Genomic DNA, 20,633 nt, shown 5'->3' with positions numbered 1-20,633 from the left:
CGCACACACACCTTTAGCAGGGTTGCTCATTGTGACACTGGGGGCTTTCCACTTGGGGGGCTCCACTTGGGGGGCTTTCCACTTGGGGGACTCCACTTGGGGCAACATGGCTACCAACGGAGTGGCTCTGGAAGAGAAGAGGGAGGTTGGGAGTGAGGGAGGAAGACAACAGAACTCAGTTACGTGTGGAAAGGGGGACCCTTGGCTAAAATAGATAATGATGAGAAGACTGATATATTCACCTTAGGACCTCTGGGGGAGCTGTCTCACATGGCTAATCACATGTCATGAGCATATGGACAATTTAGCATCATTGTTGCTTTAAATTCAAAAAATAATACCTTTGTCTGTTATTCATGCCATGAATGCAAACCCATCCATGTATAATTTCAAATGCATTTTAAGATGTTCATTCATAGTCAGGTAAGAGGCAATCTCTGTTGATTTGATCGTACTGCTGATTGCTTTTTGACCAGATTCAACCACATATACAGTAGAGGGACGTGTTCAGTGGAAGTCACTTTTATTTTATTGTTAAACAAAACCTCACAGTAGGCACAAGCACAACATGCATTATGGGGTACAACGTAATCGTCAATCAAGGCCGACAGACCAAAAATAAAATAATCATAAAAACTGAACAGTAAATTAATAATAGCACAAGAGTGGAAGGAGGAGGTGGGTGGCATGCATCGGCTGCCCAGTGCCCCAGTCCGGGGGCTCCTGCTGGGACTTGGGGGGGTAGGATGGTAGGGGTGGGCCTCATCTGTACCTGTATCTGCTCCGGGAGTCCTGGCTGTGGGCGGGCCCGGAGCTGCCGTCTGACTCAGATTCAGAGTCTGAGGAGAGAACAGGGGTAATGCTCCAATTATGTGGCCGTTTCTACCTCATTTCAATGCACTTACAATGTTCCGTCAAGGTGTTCCTGTTGTGGAAGTTGAGGCAAGGGGTGTACGTAGTGGGTACTGACCTGGGAGTGGGGCTTTGACAGGAGAGGAGACCCGTCGAGGGGGATCCTGACGAATGGTGATGGGGGAGGCTCTCAGTGTCCCAGGGTAGGGCAGGTTAGGGAGCACTCTGTATCTCGAGTGGTCCTCTGTGACTCGGGAACTCTCCCCTCTTCTGGGGGGTGGGGAGGCACTGCGGTCCGAGTCCGACTCTGACACCACTACACACACATACACACACACACACAGAGAGAGAGACAGGGAAGGAGAGGGAGAGAGAGTGAAGGAGAGAGAGAGAGAGGGAGGGAGAGAACATGCTATTATCATGATCCACTCTGTCATTTGATGAGATTTCCCTATAGCCTGTGTGGTGTGTTTACCTTTGCGAGGTCTCAAGGTGGAGGTGGAGGAGGAGGGACGGGAGGAACGTGGGGCGGCCCAGTCGAGGACGGCAGGTGAGGCTTTGGGGTTGGGGAGGGTGGACACCCCTGAAAGAGTTCTACAGCAAGAGAGAAACACCCCTCAATGAAACACACTAAGACAGATAATATCAAACCAACCGTGTCTAATTTGAGGTTGAACCCACCTGTATTTGTTGGCGTGGTCTGGGCTGTCCTTCCTGACTGGAGTGGGTGAGGCACTGCGGTCAGACTCCGACTCTGAGGGGGCTAGATTGAAACACACAGCTCAGGTCAATATGACAGGGTACGGATTACACATGAGTGGGATGGACCAATGTTTATGAAGGAGTTGAGAACTGGACTCACCTCGGTGAGAGGGGTAGGCTTTTGCAACAGGCCGGGACAGTGTTGACCGCACCGGGGACGGATCACGTGACTTAGCTACTTGAGGAGGAGGCTCAGCTCTTCTGCAACAAGCCAGAGAGAGAGAAAGCCTTGTCATACATAGGTCAAAAGCAGACTTGTCACTTAAAGGAAAAATCCACTAACTCCTTTAATTGACAGTGTAAATAACACTAATATCTGAGAGAGAAAAAATTGTGAACAAATGTGTAATTTTTGGCCTTATAATAAGGTTGGTAGCAACATGGAAAATCGTTGTGGAAATCTGTTGCAGTCGACTACAAAATACACAGTGCAATGCTCTCTCTATGGGCAGGCTGGCTGGCTGGCTACCTAGCTAGATACCAAAGACAATATCAGCATGTAAAGTAGCTAGTTAGCTGTAAAATCGCCTAAACAAAACTGCACTATCAATTTAGGAGTCTACTATCTCACCATGTTCAACCTGCAGATCGATGTGCCTCAGAGTGGAGTCTGACATTCGCAATGGCAGATATATACTTTTGAGGAGATGGGAAATGTTGCCCATGCTATGTCAATGGGCCATGTAGTACATGTAGCCTACATATCAATACATACATACAAACCATCTAGGTCAAATAGGGGAGAGGCGTTGTGCCATGAGGTGTTGCTTTAAACCAGGTTTGCTGTTCATTTGAGCAATATAAGATGGAAAGGAGTTCTATATAACACTGTACGCTTTCTTGAATTTGTTCTGGATTTGGGGAGTGTGAAAAGACCCCTGGTGGCATATCTGGTGGGGTAAGTGTGTTTGTCAGAGCTGTGTGTAAGTTGACTATGCAAACTATTTGGAATTTAACACGTTAATCTTCTCCGAGATGTGAGATAATGAACCTGCCATCTGTAATATCGTATAGCTTTGGAATCGTGACATTACGTACTTGAGGAAAATAGGCATGTTTCTCGACATATACACTGACTTTGAGAAGGGATTGCGTAACGATTAGCTTAGCAACCGCGTGACGCAGCATGACAACGTGAATGCGATTGGTCGACAGTCTGCTGGTTGGGGCGTTAAACGTTCCTTCATTCATTCATTCATTCAAGTCCTCTCTGGCAACGGCACCATGCAATGCACCCTGGACTAAAGAGGCAGAGCAACAGGAGAAATGTGCTAGACCCTCTGTTAAATTACAAATTTCTCAAGGTAGGAATATCGCAAAAATATGATCAATGGCTCATTCAAGAGAAGACCTCCTCCCGAGTTGACATCAGCCAGTATTGAAATCTGACATGTATGATAGACGTTTTCAAGATCAAAAAGTCGTATTCCTATTAACTTTCAGTGTAGTGAGAGTGACTTTATCACAGTGCTACGTCATACCGGACGGATTTCTGCCTGCTTGAACGGCAATAATTCAGATACACATGAAAACATGAAATGACCCAGGGAATCGATAGAATATCACTCGGAGATGCACAAAAACAATATAACATTCACAATGTGTGAACCTTTCCTTTAAGAAAATGTTGGATTAAGTACAGACATCTCAATAAGAAGATCAGAATAGGTGAAATAAACATGTTTCAGGTGAGGTTACCTGCGTGTGCGTCGTTCTCTAGTTGCAGAGCGTGACACTCTGTCTCTGGGAGTGGGGATGTCTGTATCCAGGTCTGAAATGTCTGAGGACAACCAAGGAAATACATTAAAACACTTAGGAATCACATACTGGATCAGCTGGACCAACTTTTACTTTGCTGTTCAGGGGCTGCTTATGACATTACATTCACATCAATCACTTTACTCCTTCCACCCTCTCTCCAGTCATGAGGTGCAGTGCTGATGCTACATTCTCTCCCTAACACACTAATCCCCCCCTCTCTCCCTCCCTCCTTCCTCTCTCCCTCCCTCCTTCCTCTCTCCCTCACCCTCCAGTTCGGAGCTGCTGTTGCCGGGGTGGTCCTCCTCGCTGTTGGGGGCGCTGTCCTCCACCTCGGGGATGCTGACCAGGAACTTGCGGTCGTCTCTCAGGACCATCATGGTCAGCTTTCCCCGTGACTTCTCCACCAGGTGCTTGGTCTCCAGAAGGGACAGGTTCTCTGTGGTCATCCCATTGATCTGGACAGGAAGTAGAAAAACGTTATAGTCACAGAATGCAGAAATCTCATTTGGCTTCATACAATGACAAATATTGGAAACAGACACCATTAGAATACCAAGTGTATTTGTCATCAAGAGCATTTGGTTTATGGTCCCAGTAAAGAATCACAACTATGTACAAACCAAATGTTTTGTGATTAAATATCATAATAACAGCCTGCTTTCTCTTACCTTGAGAATGAGGTCTCCCTCCTGAAGAGTGCCCTCCTTGGCAGCCAGACCCGTCTCAGTCATGTGTTTGATGAAGATCTGGCTTCCCAACTTCAGTCCATACTCTGAAACAGGAAGAAAAAGGCAACATGAAATTGATATAGTGGAAGCCTTGCATTCACCCATCTATGTCAGATCTGTGATGACACTGAAACCTTTTTCTACGGCGTGGCCTAATAAACACGACCCAAATTCTCTCTCCTGTGGTTTCTCCTTACCATCTGTGAGTTTCTTCTTCAGCAGGGTGGCTTTGATTGGCTTGTCTGGGAAGGCCTGTGGTGGGAGCCGTTTGTACCCCGAACTGAGTGGCAGGGCATGAGCGGTCCCGTTGCGGTCGAAGGCGGAGCTGGGGGCGCGATAGCGGTCAGCTTTGTGGGCCTGGTCACTGCCATCGGAGTAGCGTCGGAGCCTCTGTGGGGGGTCCTGGTCCAGCAGGTTGGAGTGAGAGGCAGCACGCGATGGTCTGGTGCTGGCGGGGAGCTGGATCTTACGAGGACGCTTCACTGTCTGAGAGAGGGAGAGTCAGTAATGTATTACATTTATTTTTTCTGGTGTACTGAAATCATGATATCACAGCCATAACCTGGGGTTGGAATTGCTCACAAATCACATGAAGATGTCAAGAATAACTAATCTAAACAGAACAGTACATAAGGTTTTTGTCAGTACTCACTATGTTGGCTGTTTTGCCACATGACTTGAGGTTCTGGATGGTGAAGGTAGAGTAGACATTCTCCATTGACACCCCATTGACCATGACGATCTGATCTCTGACACTGTTGGAGAGGGACGAGAGGTAGAACAAGGTAATCAAGCACTCCTAACGATCAAACACATGCGATTTTAAGTGTTTGTATGTGTGTGTGTATGTTTATATACAGTGAGCTCCAAAAGTATTGGGACAGTGACAAATGTTTTGTTGTTTTGGCTCTGTACTCCAGCACGTTGGATTTTAAATGACACAATGACTATGAGGTTAAAGCACAGACTGTAAGCTTTAATTTGAGGGTATTTTTATCCATATTGGGTGAACCGTTTAGAAATTACAGCACTTTTTGTACATAGTTCCCCCATTTTGGGACAAATTCACTTATAGGTGTATTAAAGTAGTAAAAAGTATTTGGTCCCATATTCATAGCACGCAATAACTACATCAAGCTTGTGACTCTGCAAATTTGTTGGATGCATTTGCTGTTTGTTTTGGTTGCATTTCAGATTATTTTGTGCCCAATAGAAATAAAATGGTAAATAATGTATTGTGTCTTTTTGGAGTCACTTTTATTGTAAATAAGAATAATGTTTTCTAAACACTTCTACATTAATGTGGATGCTACCATTAATGTGGAGGCTATATACATTTTGGAGTCAATTGTATTTTTTGGGGAATGGCAGTATCAGCCAATCAGCTCCTTTGTTGTTCAACGCAACGTGCCATTCCATAATGGCTGCTGTGGCTACTGCTAGCTAGCATGAGGATGAAAAGGGCAGTTTACTTCAAAACTAGCAGTCGTTCAATCTTGGTGTAACAGTTGGGATACTGGGACAATTCAGAGTACAACGCATTTCTCATCCCTGGATTGAGGTAGGCTCTGCGGTGTCAATCTACACAGGAAGTCTGTCCGACCCTAGTGCAGCTGTAAGCAAGCAGGTCTACTGGCTAGCCTGAAGGGTAAATGTGTATGGTGTAGGTGACTTACAACAGCCGTCCCATAGCGGGTCCGTTACGCACCACATCTGAAACTATCACGGATGCGTCCCCCGAGTCCGGGTTCGGCTGGTCTCTGCCTCCTGATATCGCAAAGCCAAACCCCATCTTGGAATCCTGCCATTGCGAGAGAGGGAGGGTGATAAAGGGGAGAGAGTGAGTGAGTGAGTGAGCACATTCCATCAGCACTGAAGTGTGTCACCTGACCTGTACCTAGAGTAACAGGGAGCAGGGCGTGTCTTTGTTACTCTTAATTCCTGCAGTTACTCTTAAATCCATTCCGACTAAAGTGGTTCAGTAGGCTATTTCATTCAGTGTACCTTGAAGTAAGTGAAGTACTGTACAATCGGTTAAGTTTCAGGTGAAAGTATAACATCAAAACACTGACCGACCAAACAACAAGATAGACACTTACTTTGCTGAGTGTTATAGTATGCTGCTCCCATATTGTTAATTCCTCCATCTCTGGTTTCTGAAAAACAAAACATCAAACCCATTACAACATGTTAAACCAATAGCAGAGTACCGGCATTCTCCATTTTGCCATTAATGAACCAGAGCAACTTCAACAGAAGTCAGATAACAACATCAGAAGCAGCTGTTTTATGTCCTTACACAGCCCAGCGTTGTTTGAGAGACAGTGAGGAGAGGAGTGAGTCAACAGCAACGTGCTCCTACCTGTCCCATTCCATTCTTGTCTGGCAGGTATGGGGGAGGGGCCACAGGGGAAAGACTCAGCTGGCAGCACTTATGGCCTTGCTGTATGGACCGCCGTTTGGGTCTTCGCGTGTCAAAAAAGATACACTTCAAATAACACTATTTGACGTGTCAAATAATACAATTATATTCTAGCATGTTGTGTGTGCTTAATTTGCATGTGCAAGCCAAGCGCCACCACTACGATCAGTAGCACTGTCAAAGCTGTACAAAAAAAGTCTGCAAACAAGCACACACCGGCAACCAACGACGTGTTTACAAAAGCGCGTTGGTAATAATGCATTATTTGTTCGACTGAATGGGAAAACGTCTGTAATCATTTGAAATAATATCAGGATCAAATGATCAGGATCAAAAATGTTAGCAAATATATTTGATAGAGATGTTATTAGCAACTTCTAGGGTAGCTAGCTAGCACCAATGCAACTAACTTAAGCCTGAAAACAATAACCAATAGAAACTGCAGTCATATTCAATATTATTTGCAATGATTTTGGAATCCATGTGAGTAGGTATAAGCTAGGTAGCCACTTGAACTTGAAATGTAACTTCAGTTTATGAAAATAACTAGCTAGCCAGCTACTTAACCCCGTTGCCCAAAGCTAACGTTATAAGCAGACAGTAAACTTCATCTGGCTGGTGAGCATTGACCTGACCGGTTTATGTGTTGTGAAAATATCCACAATAAGGATTAGCCACAATAGTGGAATTTGCAGTTTGCCTTCAAAATAAAAGTACCTCTTTGAAAGTGACGCAGGTAGGTCACAATTGGTGAAATACTTCAATATTTAGACTAGACCATGTTAAACAAGGTTGGAATGTGGAGCAATGAAATGAGTATCAGTCTACTCGGTGACACCCACACCACACAACTGTGAAGAGTTTACGCAAATATTAGCATTGTAGCTCTTATCGCGGGACAGTGACTGTGTGAAATCACCTCCCCAGTCAGCCTATTGTGCGTATTGACATTCATATGGCACTGTACAGCCTTACCTAAAGATTGGGGATCAATTAAATGGGGTGTCAGTCTACTCAGTACCAAGAGCTTTTTTCCCAACGTCCTCAGAGTTATTCCTCTGGAATAGTGTTCAATACACATAGTAGGGTGACTGGTACAATAAATGTGGCTCAATTCACAGTGGTTTCAGAGTCCCGCAATAAGAGCTACGACGCTAATGTTCTTTGGGTGTCACTGAGTAGACTGATACCCCATGTCATTGATCCATATTCCATAGGTAAGGCTGTACAGTGAAATAAATATGCCCCCAATGCAATTCTAAAGTCTAATACATCCAGTGTGATTTCAACAGATTTTTGTCAAATTAAAAAAATGTTATTTTGTTGAATTTATAGAAACAACAATCCAACCTCGTTTAGCGTGATCCATTGCATAATTCCACTATTTGTATTCATTTGCATCACTGTCAATGACATACTTTTATTTTGAAGGCCCTAAAAATGGTCAAAGACTCCAGCCACCGTAGTCATACACAGCAAGCGGTATCCGGAGCGCCAAGTCTAGGTCCAAGAGGCTTCTAAACAGCTTCTACCCCCAAGCCATAAGACTCCTGAACATCTAATCAAATGGCTACCCAGACTATTTGCATTTTTTGGTATTCTTTCTTAAAACTGCATTCTTGATTAAGGGCTTGTAAGTAAGCATTTCACTGTAAGGTCAACCAAACAAAATACTCTATACAAGGTGGGATCTTTTTGTGTCTGTAAAATGTATTAAGTGAGAAATGGCAGTGGAAACGCTTTAATGCGCAAATATTTATATAATACCCAGTCAACATGTCCAGGTGGGCCCCACCTGGGTTTTAACTGGGCAAGGTCTCTAAATGTTTATCTTAGCTGGTACCCAGTTGGGTTAACCTTTTGGGCCAGACATGGACAAACCCATGTGGGTTATAGTGTGGGTCCCAAATGGGCCCTGAATAATTTTTTTAATGGGCTGTAAGTGGGCAATCTGGTGTTATTTTTTCAGGAATAATGACTGGGACCCAATCATGTCATGTGGGCTACAACATGGGTACCAAATAGGCCCTGACTCAATTCTAAATAGGTTGTAAGTTGGCTATCTGGTGTTAATATTGTCTATGGCTTCCCCCAAGACATAAAAAAACAAAAAAACAATTATAATAATAAATATACATTTACATTTAAGTCATTTAGCAGACGCTCTTATCCAGAGCGACTTACAAAGCTGTCATCTAGGCAAAGGGTGGCTATTTGAAGAATCTCAAATATAAAATATATTTTGATTTGTTTAATACTTTTTTGGTTACTACATGATTCCATGCGTTATTTCGTAGTTTTGATGTCTTCACTATTATTCTACAATGTAAAAAATAGTAAAAATAAAGAAAAACCCTTGAATGAGTAGGTGTGTCCAAACTTTTGACTGGTAGTGTGTATTTATATATAAATAATAGTATCTTTCGTCTCTCTGTTTCATAATTTTCCTTCAATTCGCAAGAGGCTGAATGTATCTCACAGATAGCATCCGAGCGAGCGAAACAGCGCCCCTCTGTCTCTCTACATGTAGGCCATCTATCTGATACTGTCTGGTCCAAACGAGTATGACATTGTTGCCGCCCGTAGCATTAAATGCAAGGGAAGCCAGCGAGCATTTGGCCTCCCTTGACAAAAAAAAGTAGTAAAAAATGTGTCAGAGTTGAGCTAAACTGAGCAAGCTCAACTATAAATGGTCCTGGAAAAAGAAAAAAGAAAGTGTCAAGGGAAGTCAGCTTTGATTTGGCGTCTCTCCTATCAAATCGCTTTGAGAGCATACGTCATTAACAGAAACAACTTGAATTGTTGCATTTCATTGTGTTGTCCTCCGGTGGCTAGCTAGCTAGCTAGCTAAAATTGGCCCTTTCCTAAATTAGCCATGGATGGAGATAGGGATTTGGACTTGTGGTTTTACTTAATTCTCTGTACTGGCCAATGATAATAACAGCTTGGCTTCCCCAGTGATTTTTAAGCCATATGGAATTGATGTAAGGATTAAAGTATTTTTTTGTGTGGAATTTATGAATTTTTTATTTTATAACGGTTGTTACTTTAGTAAAAATCGAACTGAAACAAACCCGAAACTGAAATTAGAAACTTGGCCTCCTACACTAACTGAAGTCAATGAAATACCATGGTCAATTATTGAGCTAGCCAAATCAACTTGTTAGAACAGACTGACCAGAAAAGTTCAAATGACATCAGAATTGAGCTGCCTGTGTAAACGCGCCCATGTCTGTCCCAAAAGGTTAACCCAACTAGATTCCAGCTAAGGTATGCATTTAGCTGGGGCAACTGAGCCCCATGTAGCTCAGTTGGTAGAGCATGGCGCTTGCAACGCCAGGGTTGTGGGTTCGTTTCCCACGGGGGGCCAGTATGAAAATGTATGCACTCACTAACTGTAAGTCGCTCTGGATAAGAGCGTCTGCTAAATGACTAAAATGTAAAACATTTAAATGTAGAGTCCTTGGATAAAGTCTGAAATGTTGCACTAGATCAGTAGCCTAAATACTGAATGATGGTTTCTTTTCACCGCTACCTATGAACAGGCCTGGATCAAACGTAAAAAGGAAGAGGAGATCTGATCTGCAGACGGACTCAGACATGGATGAATAAGAGTCAGGACCTGACAGTGGAAACACGGCGACAGCAACACTACCTGAGGGGGTTGATTACACTATGAATACTGTCCAGGATGTGGAGGTGATGGAGCAAAAGTTACTCGACACAGCTTTCCTGAAAGGGATGTTTTACAAAAAAAACATTATTGTAGTACTTTGTTCATTAGTCTACTGTTAAAATAATACCAAAAATGGTGCATGTTAGCAATAAAGTTCAGTACTTTCAGTGCAGCGCAAAAAGTATGATGATGCAAATGAGCAAAATGATCTTGCATATAATTTGCATCATTTCACTTTTTGTTCTGTACTGCAGTGTTTCGCAATCCTTGTCCTGGGGACTGAAATTGGTGCACATGATTCAACTAAGCAACACATCATCAAGCCTTTGAATTGAATAAGGTATGTGAGTGCTTTGGCAAAAACAAACATGCGCACCCCTTTGGGACCAGGATTGGGGAACACTACTGTACTGAAAGTCCTCCATCTTGAGAACCTCACTGCTGACATGCACATTTTTGGAATTGTATACTGGGTGAGGAAACCAATGTGTACATTTGTAATTAGATTGAACTATACCTGTAATCAGAGTTCCTGCATTGTATTTGATCTGAGCATGTGCTATAAATAAACCATTTATTTTATAAAGAACTGCTTTTGTCATCTCTTAAGAAAGCTTGCTCGGGCAACAACATCTGGGGTCTGCATGGAGACTAAGAACAAAACCAGTTTGGTCCCAGGTGGATAGCGCAATTGAAAACCACATTTTACAGCCTACTTATTGCCCATATAGGTCACTACACACCCATTTGGGTAAACACCTGGGACCCATGCAGGTAAGTGCGATAACCCACATGGCCCCCAGGTTTTAGCCTAGGTGGGTTAAAGAAGGGTCAACACTTGGGGCCAATGTCGTATAACCACAAGGGGCCCATAAAGATGTCCTCAGTATCCACGTTGGCCCCATGCAGTTGCCATGTTGGGCTTCACAACTTATGAAGCCCAACATGAACCCACATAAAGCCAAAAATGGCAACCACATGTGGGGCCAATGTGGATACCTAATGGGGCCCATGGAACAGCCCTTCATTAACCCATATGGGCCCCACATAGAAATGTTGGCTGGGTAACCAGCATATTAACGTAAACTTGGAGTCACGCGATAACAAGGTGTGTGGTCCTCCCACTACGACTCGGGAAAGCACGCAGTTTTATTAGGCTACAGATGAAATAAATTATGATAAACGTCACAGGGTGGTGAAAGTGCACGGTGATGAGCTTGATGCTCCTTTTCAATAAATATTGAGGGTCTTATTCTGGTGACATAATGATAGATGTTTGGCTGCAGTTTGACAAATTAAAATAATTAAAATAATCTCATTATGTAGGCTATACGCGCACTGTATTTGCGAGCTGTTGGCTAAAGCGCACATGCCAATACCAGAGTGGGCACATTCGCTATATAAACGCAACATTTTTAGTGACAAAACCATCAGAGTTAAATGCGATGGAAACCCATTTAAATGTGTATTTTTTTATTTGGTAGATGGGAATTTTACCTGAAGTTATTTTTATGTGCACTACGTACATACTTATCTGCAACAAGTCAATTGGATGGAAACAACTCTGGTGGGAAAATGTGCATATTCTATTTGTGGTATTTTTTAATATTTGCATTAAACTATTTTTAAAATAAAGAAAAATTAGGGGGTAGATCAGCTTTAATATTGCAGATAGATTGTAACTTCCATCATTGTAATTGTCTGCATCACTTCCAATCCCCATATGTTTATTTTCTTGCATATATATATATATATATATATATATATATATATATATATATATACACACACATATATACATATACACATATATACATACATACATACAGTGAGGGAAAAAAGTATTTGATCCTCTGCTGATTTTGTACATTTGCCCACTGACAAAGAAATTATCAGTGTATAATTTTAATGGTAGGTTTATTTGAACAGTGAGAGACAGAATAACAAAAAAAAATTCCAGAAAAACGCATGTCAAAAATGTTCTAAATTGATTTGCATTTTAATGAGGGAAATAAGTATTAGACCCCCTCTCAATCAGAAAGATTTCTGGCTCCCAGGTGTCTTTTATACAGGTAACGAGCTGAGATTAGGAGCACACTCTTAAAGGGAGTGCTCCTAATCTCAGCTTGTTACCTGTATAAAAGACACCTGTCCACAGAAGCAATCAATCAATCAGATTCCAAACTCTCCACCATGGATGTCAGGGACAAGATTGTAGACATACACAAGGCTGGAATGGACTACAAGACCATCGCCAAGCAGCTTGGTGACAAGGTGACAACAGTTGGTGTGATTATTCGCAAATGGAAGAGACACAAAATAACTGTCAATCTCCCTCGGCCTGGGGCTCCATGCAAGTTCTCACCTCGTGCAATGATCATGAGAACGGTGAGGAATCAGCCCAGAACTATACGGGAGGATCTTGTCAATGATCTCAAGGCAGCTGGGACCATAGTCACCAAGAAAACAATTGGTAACACACTACGTCGTGAAGGACTGAAATCCTGCAGCGCCCGCAAGGTCCCCCTGCTCAAGAAAGCACATATACATGCCCGTCTGAAGTTTGCCAATGAACATCTGAATGATTCAGAGGAGAACTGGGTGTAGTCAGATGAGACCAAAATGGAGCTCTTTGGCATCAACTCAACTCGCCGTGTTTGGAGGAGGAGGAATGCTGCCTATGACCCCAAGAACACCATCCCCACCGTCAAACATGGAGGTGGAAACATTATGCTTTGGGGGTGTTTTTCTGCTAAGGGGACAGGACAACTTCACCGCATCAAAGGGACGACGGACGGGGCCATGTACCGTCAAATCTTGGGTGAGAACCTCCTTCCCTCAGCCAGGGCATTGAAAATGGGTCGTGGATGGGTATTCCAGCATGACAATGACCCAAAACACACGGCCAAGGCAACAAAGGAGTGGCTCAAGAAGAAGCACATTAAGGACCTGGAGTGGCCTAGCCAGTCTCCAGACCTTAATCCCATAGAAAATCTGAGGAGGGAGCTGAAGGTTCGAGTTGCCAAACGTCAGCCTCGAAACCTTAATGACTTGGAGAAGATCTGCAAAGACGAGTGGGACAAAATCCCTCCTGAGATGTGTGCAAACCTGGTGGCCAACTACATGAAACGTCTGACCTCTGTGATTGCCAACAAGGGTTTTGCCACCAAGTACTAAGTCATGTTTAGCAGAGGGGTCAAATACTTATTTCCCTCATTAAAATGCAAATCAATTTATAACATGCGTTTTTCTGGATTTTTTTGATGTTATTCTGTCTCTCACTGTTCAAATAAACCTACCATTAAAATTATAGACTGATAATTTATTTGTCAGTGGGCAAACGTACAAAATCAGCAGGGGATCAAATACTATTTTCCCTCACTGTACACACACACACACACACACACACACACACACACACACACACACACACACACACACACACACACACACACACACACACACAATTACTAATGGTTTTCTTTGAGACTGTGGTCCCAGCTCTCTTCAGGTCATTGACCAGGTCCTGCCGTGTAGTTCTGGGCTGATCCCTCACCTTCCCCATGATCATTGATGCCCCACGAGGTGAGATCTTGCATGGAGCCCCAGACCGAGGGTGATTGACCGTCATCTTGAACTTCTTCCATTTTCTAATAATTGCGCCAACAGTTGTTGCCTTCTCACCAAGCTGCTTGCCTATTGTCCTGTAGCCCATCCCAGCCTTGTGCAGGTCTACAATCCCTGATGTCCTTACACAGCTCTCTGGTCTTGGCCATTGTGGAGAGGTTGGAGTCTGTTTGATTGAGTGTGTGGACAGGTGTCTTTTATACAGGTAACGAGTTCAAACAGGTGCAGTTAATTCAGGTAATGAGTGGAGAACAAGAGGGCTTCTTAAAGAAAAACTAACAGGTCTGTGAGAGCCGGAATTCTTACTGGTTGGTAGGTGATCAAATACTTATGTCATGCAATAAAATGCAAATTAATTACTTAAAAATCATACAATGTGAATTTCTGGATTTTTGTTTTAGATTCCGTCTCTCACAGTTGAAGTGTACCTATGATAAATTGAGATGTTTTTTTCTCCAGAAAATCACATTGTAGGATTTTTCATGAATTTATTTGCAAATTATGGTGGAAAATAAGTATTTGGTCACCTACAAACAAACAAGATTTCTGGCTCTCACAGACCTGTAATTTCTTCTTTAAGAGGCTCCTCTGTCCTCCACTCGTTACCTGTATTAATGGCACCTGTTTGAACTTGTTATCAGTATAAAAGACACCTGTCCACAACCTCAAACAGTCACACTCCAAACTCCACTATGGCCAAGACCAAAGAGCTGTCAAAGGACACCAGAAACAAAATTGTAGACCTGCACCAGGCTGGGAAGACTGAATCTGCAATAGGTAAGCAGCTTGGTTTGAAGAAATCAACTGTGGGAGCAATTATTAGGAAATGGAAGACATACAAGACCACTGATAATCTCCCTCGATCTGGGGCTCCACGCAAGATCTCACCCCGTGGGGTCAAAATGATCACAAGAACGGTGAGCAAAAATCCCAGAACCACACGGGGGGACCTAGTGAATGACCTGCAGAGAGCTGGGACCAAAGTAACAAAGCCTACCATCAGTAACACACTACGCCGCCAGGGACTCAAATCCTGCAGTACCAGACGTGTCCCCCTGCTTAAGCCAGTACATGTCCAGGCCCGTCTGAAGTTTGCTAGAGTGCATTTGGATGATCCAGAAGAGGATTGGGAGAATGTCATATGGTCAGATGAAACCAAAATAGAACTTTTTGGTAAAAACTCAACTCGTCGTGTTTGGAGGACAAAGAATGCTGAGTTGCATCCAAAGAACACCATACATACTGTGAAGCATGGGGGTGGAAACATCATGCTTTGGGGCTGTTTTTCTGCAAAGGGACCAGGACGACTGATCCGTGTAAAGGAAAGAATGAATGGGGCCATGTATCGTGAGATTTTTAGTGAAAACCTCCTTCCATCAGCAAGGGCATTGAAGATGAAACGTGGCTGGGTCTTTCAGCATGACAATGATCCCAAACACACCGCCCGGGCAACGAAGGAGTGGCTTCGTAAGAAGCATTTCAAGGTCCTGGAGTGGCCTAGCCAGTCTCCAGATCTCAACCCCATAGAAAATCTTTGGAGGGAGTTGAAAGTCTGTGTTGCCCAGCAACAGCCCCAAAACATCACTGCTCTAGAGGAGATCTGCATGGAGGAATGGGCCAAAATACCAGCAACAGTGTGTGAAAACCTTGTGAAGACTTACAGAAAACGTTTGACCTGTGTCATTGCCAACAAAGCGTATATAACAAAGTATTGACAAACTTTTGTTATTGACCAAATACTTATTTTCCACCATAATTTGCAAATAAATTCATTAAAAATCCTACAATGTGATTTTCTGGATTTTTTTTCTTCTCATTTTGTCTGTCATAGTTGACGTGTACCTATGATGAAAATTACAGGCCTCTCTCATCTTTTTAAGTGGGAGAACTTGCTCAATTGGTGGCTGACTAAATACTTTTTCCCCCCCACTGTGTGTGTGTGTATATATATATATATATATATATATATATATATATAACACACACACACATACATACATACATACATATCCTTATCTGCAACAAGTAAATTGGATGGAAACATCTCTGGTGGGAAAATTTGCGTATTCTATTTGTTGTATTTTTTTATATTCGCATTAAACTGTTGCCAATTGGATGGAAACCTAGCTACTGTCTGTGAAAATGCAGGAATCATGACTAGGTTTTTAGGTGGGTTTTATTTGTTCTTGTTTTTTAACCCCTACCCCTTTCAGATATACAAAAAAGCAGGCAAAAAGAAGCAGGCATAGTAAATGTGGGATTTCGGTCTGTGTATGAAAAGGATACGACTACATCTTCAGCAAAGGGTAGTGAACAAGTGGAGATTTCTAAGCACATAAAACATAGAAAAACATTCTTGACTGTGTACATTTAGCTTGGGATTCTGACAATCAACAATCTTGGCTTGTTTTCTTTTATTCTGTTAGAAAAATGTCAAAGACATGACTCAAACACAATCTTAAACCACACTTTCTCAAAAAAGGAAGGTGAAACTTGTCAGAAATAACATGAGTAGGTTAAATGCATTCAGAGAAATTTACACACACATTTTTTTTACCTAACTCATTAAAACAATTGAGTAGTAGTTACTTAAACATCTTCAACTGCTTGTAGAACTGAAATCATACAAGTGGTACTTAAATCAGATGTTCTTATCACTTAATGTTTGAGTACTTTAAACAAATATTAGGTTATTCACTAGTTTTTTACAAGTCATTTATTAAATAAGTTGTTCTTACTTAATTATATTATGTTTTACGCCTTTACTTAAAATAATAAAGTAGTAGTCAGACATTTTGATATGAGTAAAAACAACAACACCTGATTTATCTGTGTTGTACTTTTCTAGAATTACGTTTTTGCAAGTTATGAATACTTAATACTGCCACGTGGCTCTGTTTTTAGAGGATTGTGGGTAATTCCCAATTTGACTTTATGACACTTTTACACAATGATGTATGCATGTTTGAAGAAAGTATATTTCTAAAATAGTATTAACCAGTTTGTTGTGCTATGAGGTGTAATTGATCATGATGAACGGATATCAAAACCGTCATGCAAACTGACGTTCAATAATGAGACAAGCCATTCCCCACCATCAACAAAGGTTATATGCACCACTTAATGAGCACTGCTCAACATTGCCTGCTAAAGTAGGTTCAAATGTCAAATACATAAAACAATGTTAAACATTAAGACACAACCACTGAAAGTTACTAATCAGAACTACTTACACTTGACAAAAATTAGTAATGAAGGTTATTTAAGTTCACTTCAACAAACATGAACTTCAAATCGTTATAGTTCAGAATACATAATGCACTTTAGTGTCAAGTCATAAAACACAAAAAAGTTAAGTATTTAGAATAAAAATATATAACCATATGGGTGGTGATGTCACTTTTATACTTGAAGTATTGAACACAGACATACAGTGCATTCGTAAAGTATTCAGACCCCTTAACTTTTTCCACATTGTTACGTTACAGCCTTATTCTAAAATGGATTAAATTGTTTTTTTCCCCTCTCATCAATCTACACACAATACCCTATAAGGACAAAGCAAAAATAGGTTTAGACATTTTAGCACATTTATTAAAAATAAACAACTAACATCTCATTTACATAAGTATTCAGACCCTTTACTCAGTACTTTGTTGAAGCACATTTGGCAGTGATTACAGCCTCAATTCTTCTTGGGTATGACGCTACAAGCTTGGCACACCTGTATTTGGAGAGTTTCTCCCATTCTTCTCTGCAGATCCTCTCAAGCTCTGTCAGGTTGGATGGGGAGCGTCGCTGCATAGCTATTTTCAGGTCTCTCCAGAGATGTTCGATCGGGTTCAAGTCCGGGTTCTGGCTGGGCCACTCAAGGACATTCAGAGACTTGTCCCAAAGCCACTCCTGCATTGTCTTGGCTGTGTGCTTAGGATCGTTGTCCTTTTGGAAGGTGAACCTTCACCCCAGTCTGAGGTCCTGAGTGCTCTGGAGCATGTTTTCATCAAGGCTCTCTCTGTACTTTGCCTCAATCCTACCTAGTCTCCCAGTCCCTGCCGCTGAAAAACATCCCAACAGCACGATGCTGCCACCACCACGCTTCACCGTAGGGATGGTGCCAGGTTTCCTACAGACGTGACGCTTGGCATTCAGGCCAAAGAGTTCAATCTTGGTTTCGTAAAAACAGAGAATTTTGTTTCTCATGGTCTGAGAGTCCTTTAGGGGCCTTTTGGAAAACTCCAAGCGGGCTGTCATGTGCCTTTTACTGAGGAGTGGCTTCCGTCTGGCCACTCTACCATAAAGGCCTGATTGGTGGAGTGCTGCAGAGATGGTTGTCTTTCTGGAAGATTCTCCCATCTCCACAGAGGAACTCTGGAGCTCTGCCAGAGTGACCATTGGGGTCTTGGTCACCTCCCTGACCAAGGCCCTTCTCCCCCGATTGCTCAGTTTGACCGGGCGGCCAGCTCTAGGAAGAGTCTTGGTGGTTACAAACTTCTTCCATTTAAGAATGATGGAGGCCAGTGTGTTCTTGGGGACCTTCAATGCTGCAGACATTTTTTGGAACCCTTCCCCAGATCTGTGCCTCAACACAATCCTGTCTTGGAGCTCTACGGACAATTCCTTTGACCTCTTGTATTGGTATTGTGTGTAGATTGATAAGGAAAAACATTTATTTAATCCAGTTTAGAATAAGGCTGTAAGGTAACAAAATGTGGAAAAAGGGAAGGGGTCTGAATACTTTCCGAATGCACTGTACTTTGATTTTGGTTACTCAAATGGTTCTAGGCAACGAGTTTCCACCAAAATAAATTGTTAGCAGAACTAATTACTTTTTCCAGTGCAGAACCCCCCTCACACACACACACACAAAAAAGCCACACAATGATCATAATAAAACAATCTTAAACCACACTTCCTCAAAAAAGGTAGCAACAAAATCTTTAGGTACTTTCCTGCCTTTCATAAAAGACCATTAAAGCAGTGTTCTTTGTACTCACCACTTCTTCTCTGTATCTCACTTCCATTCCCCTCTGGGAGATCAGCCTATCAACACACACCTGTGGCCTCCTCTCTTCTACGCAAAAACACCTTGCTCTCTATCCCATATCATAATCCACGTTGGGGGCAACGAAATTAAAGATCCATACAGTGCTTCAAATCCAATACATTTTTTCACCACCTCTTTCAAAATGACCCTGAGTTGGCGGTCCGGTTGAAAGGTGAGCCGGGTTATCAATAGCTAATGAGTACTGACCACTGAAAATCACCCTGCAGAAACAAACCTCACCTGCACCAATGGGAGGCTCCACCCCTTCTGCCACTCCCACTCATACAGCACTTTCTATTGCCCTTTGTTGCCAAGGAATTAAGGCAGAACCACATTTGCCACAGTAAAACCCCATATAGCCCCACGTTTAAATACCTTAAGAGGTTTAGATGAAAAATATGAAGACAGATACTCCAGAATGTGAGTCACTTTCATCCAGTCATTAGATTAATAGTTATGTGAAACTTGAAAAATACTAATTTTGAGAGGCAGATAAATCATATCACTAAGGGGGAGTTACAGCCAGTAAACTCACATTGTTTGATCCTAACTGTACATGATGTTAGCCTTTAAGCACATCCCAATCCTAATGGTTACACTGATTGTGACATTCAGTAGGAAAGTAAACCATTGAAACTAACACAAAATAGATAAACAACTGACTCAATTTCTACACCAAACAATAAAATCAGTCAAACATATTTTATCAGGTAAATCACTCATCCTCTCTTATTGCAATTTCACAGCAAACTTGATTTTACCTACTCAAGCCAACATTGAGCTCAAAAGAGAAGCTACAAAAGGGAGAGACTGAGTGAACTCTTACCGGTGGTGTCACTGAATAAGTGACTAGTTTCAGCGCCTGTGTCAGATTCATGACAAAACAGCAACGTCCTGTTTGGGTCCAACAATAACCTGCTGACAGAATATGGCTGAGTCACCTCTGGTCTGGCTGAGGCTGACACACTGGAGCTGTTCTCAGCACAGTCCATGTGAGCTTTACACCTTATCTCAGCAAGCCACAGTCACTGATACCCTGTCCCCACACAGTCTAGGTGACAGGGAACAGTGTGATGCTATTGAGAAACTCCCCAAATGACACCTAGCCTCTTCCCATTTACGAAAGGTATTTCATAATCATATATCCAATGTTGCTGAGATAGGCCTGGGCACTGAGAGGAAGGATATTCCCAATCTGACTGGAGAGCAGTTAGGTACTACTTTCCCATGGAAGCCCAGGTTACGGGGCTGGCTTAGTCATGCCTGGCACTATGGTTACCAGAAGGAATGGATACACTGGGCTGTTAATAACTGACAGGGTATTTACTCCACCAAAGGCTCTGGCAAAGGTCTTCTATATAGGCCACTGTCACTGTGCCTTGTGATTGGAGAGGAACGAGTGTTTAGATTGTATCTCTTCAAAAGAAACACATACGCATGGCCCAGAGCACAGGCATTTTCGGCTGGATTTTTCTTCTTTGCTTCTACCTGGTCGACCTTCCTTCAAATCTCCCCTGTTTTCTTGGGGGGGGGGTTAAATTGAGATTAGTCATTAGAAGGCCTTCAGATGTCAATTGCAGGACCAAGGTGGCCATATAGACTACTTTCCAGTCTGCGTGTATTGTGAGAATTGGGTGTGGTAAAAAGGAAGTAAGAACTGGAATTTCTGGCCTTTGGACAGTCACAACACACCCTTTCTGAATCCCAAACATTTTTTCTTCTCTTTTTCTTTTTATTCCCTTACGTATTTGTTTTGATTGC

General features: G+C 42.4%; 1 protein-coding gene across 1 annotated transcript in view; it reads right to left on the bottom strand.

The window, feature by feature from the left end:
• The window catches only part of LOC121576783 (tight junction protein ZO-3), a 35,331-nt gene extending 15,045 nt beyond the window's left edge, over positions 1 to 20,286 (bottom strand). Inside the window, 14 exon segments of the mRNA XM_045223589.1 lie at positions 12 to 127; positions 773 to 839; positions 971 to 1,168; positions 1,328 to 1,446; positions 1,534 to 1,615; positions 1,715 to 1,815; positions 3,313 to 3,394; positions 3,641 to 3,830; positions 4,044 to 4,147; positions 4,301 to 4,589; positions 4,756 to 4,858; positions 5,780 to 5,904; positions 6,203 to 6,259; positions 19,699 to 20,286. Of these exon segments, the coding sequence (XP_045079524.1) occupies positions 12 to 127; positions 773 to 839; positions 971 to 1,168; positions 1,328 to 1,446; positions 1,534 to 1,615; positions 1,715 to 1,815; positions 3,313 to 3,394; positions 3,641 to 3,830; positions 4,044 to 4,147; positions 4,301 to 4,589; positions 4,756 to 4,858; positions 5,780 to 5,904; positions 6,203 to 6,259; positions 19,699 to 19,749 (1,684 nt within the window). The 5' untranslated portion in view covers positions 19,750 to 20,286.
• Positions 20,287 to 20,633: the final 347 nt, after the last annotated feature.

Source organism: Coregonus clupeaformis, chromosome 11, assembly GCF_020615455.1.
Source record: "Coregonus clupeaformis isolate EN_2021a chromosome 11, ASM2061545v1, whole genome shotgun sequence".
NCBI lineage: Eukaryota > Metazoa > Chordata > Actinopteri > Salmoniformes > Salmonidae > Coregonus > Coregonus clupeaformis.
Note: the sequence above shows the minus strand (reverse complement) of the source record. Positions and strands in the feature narration are given on the sequence as shown.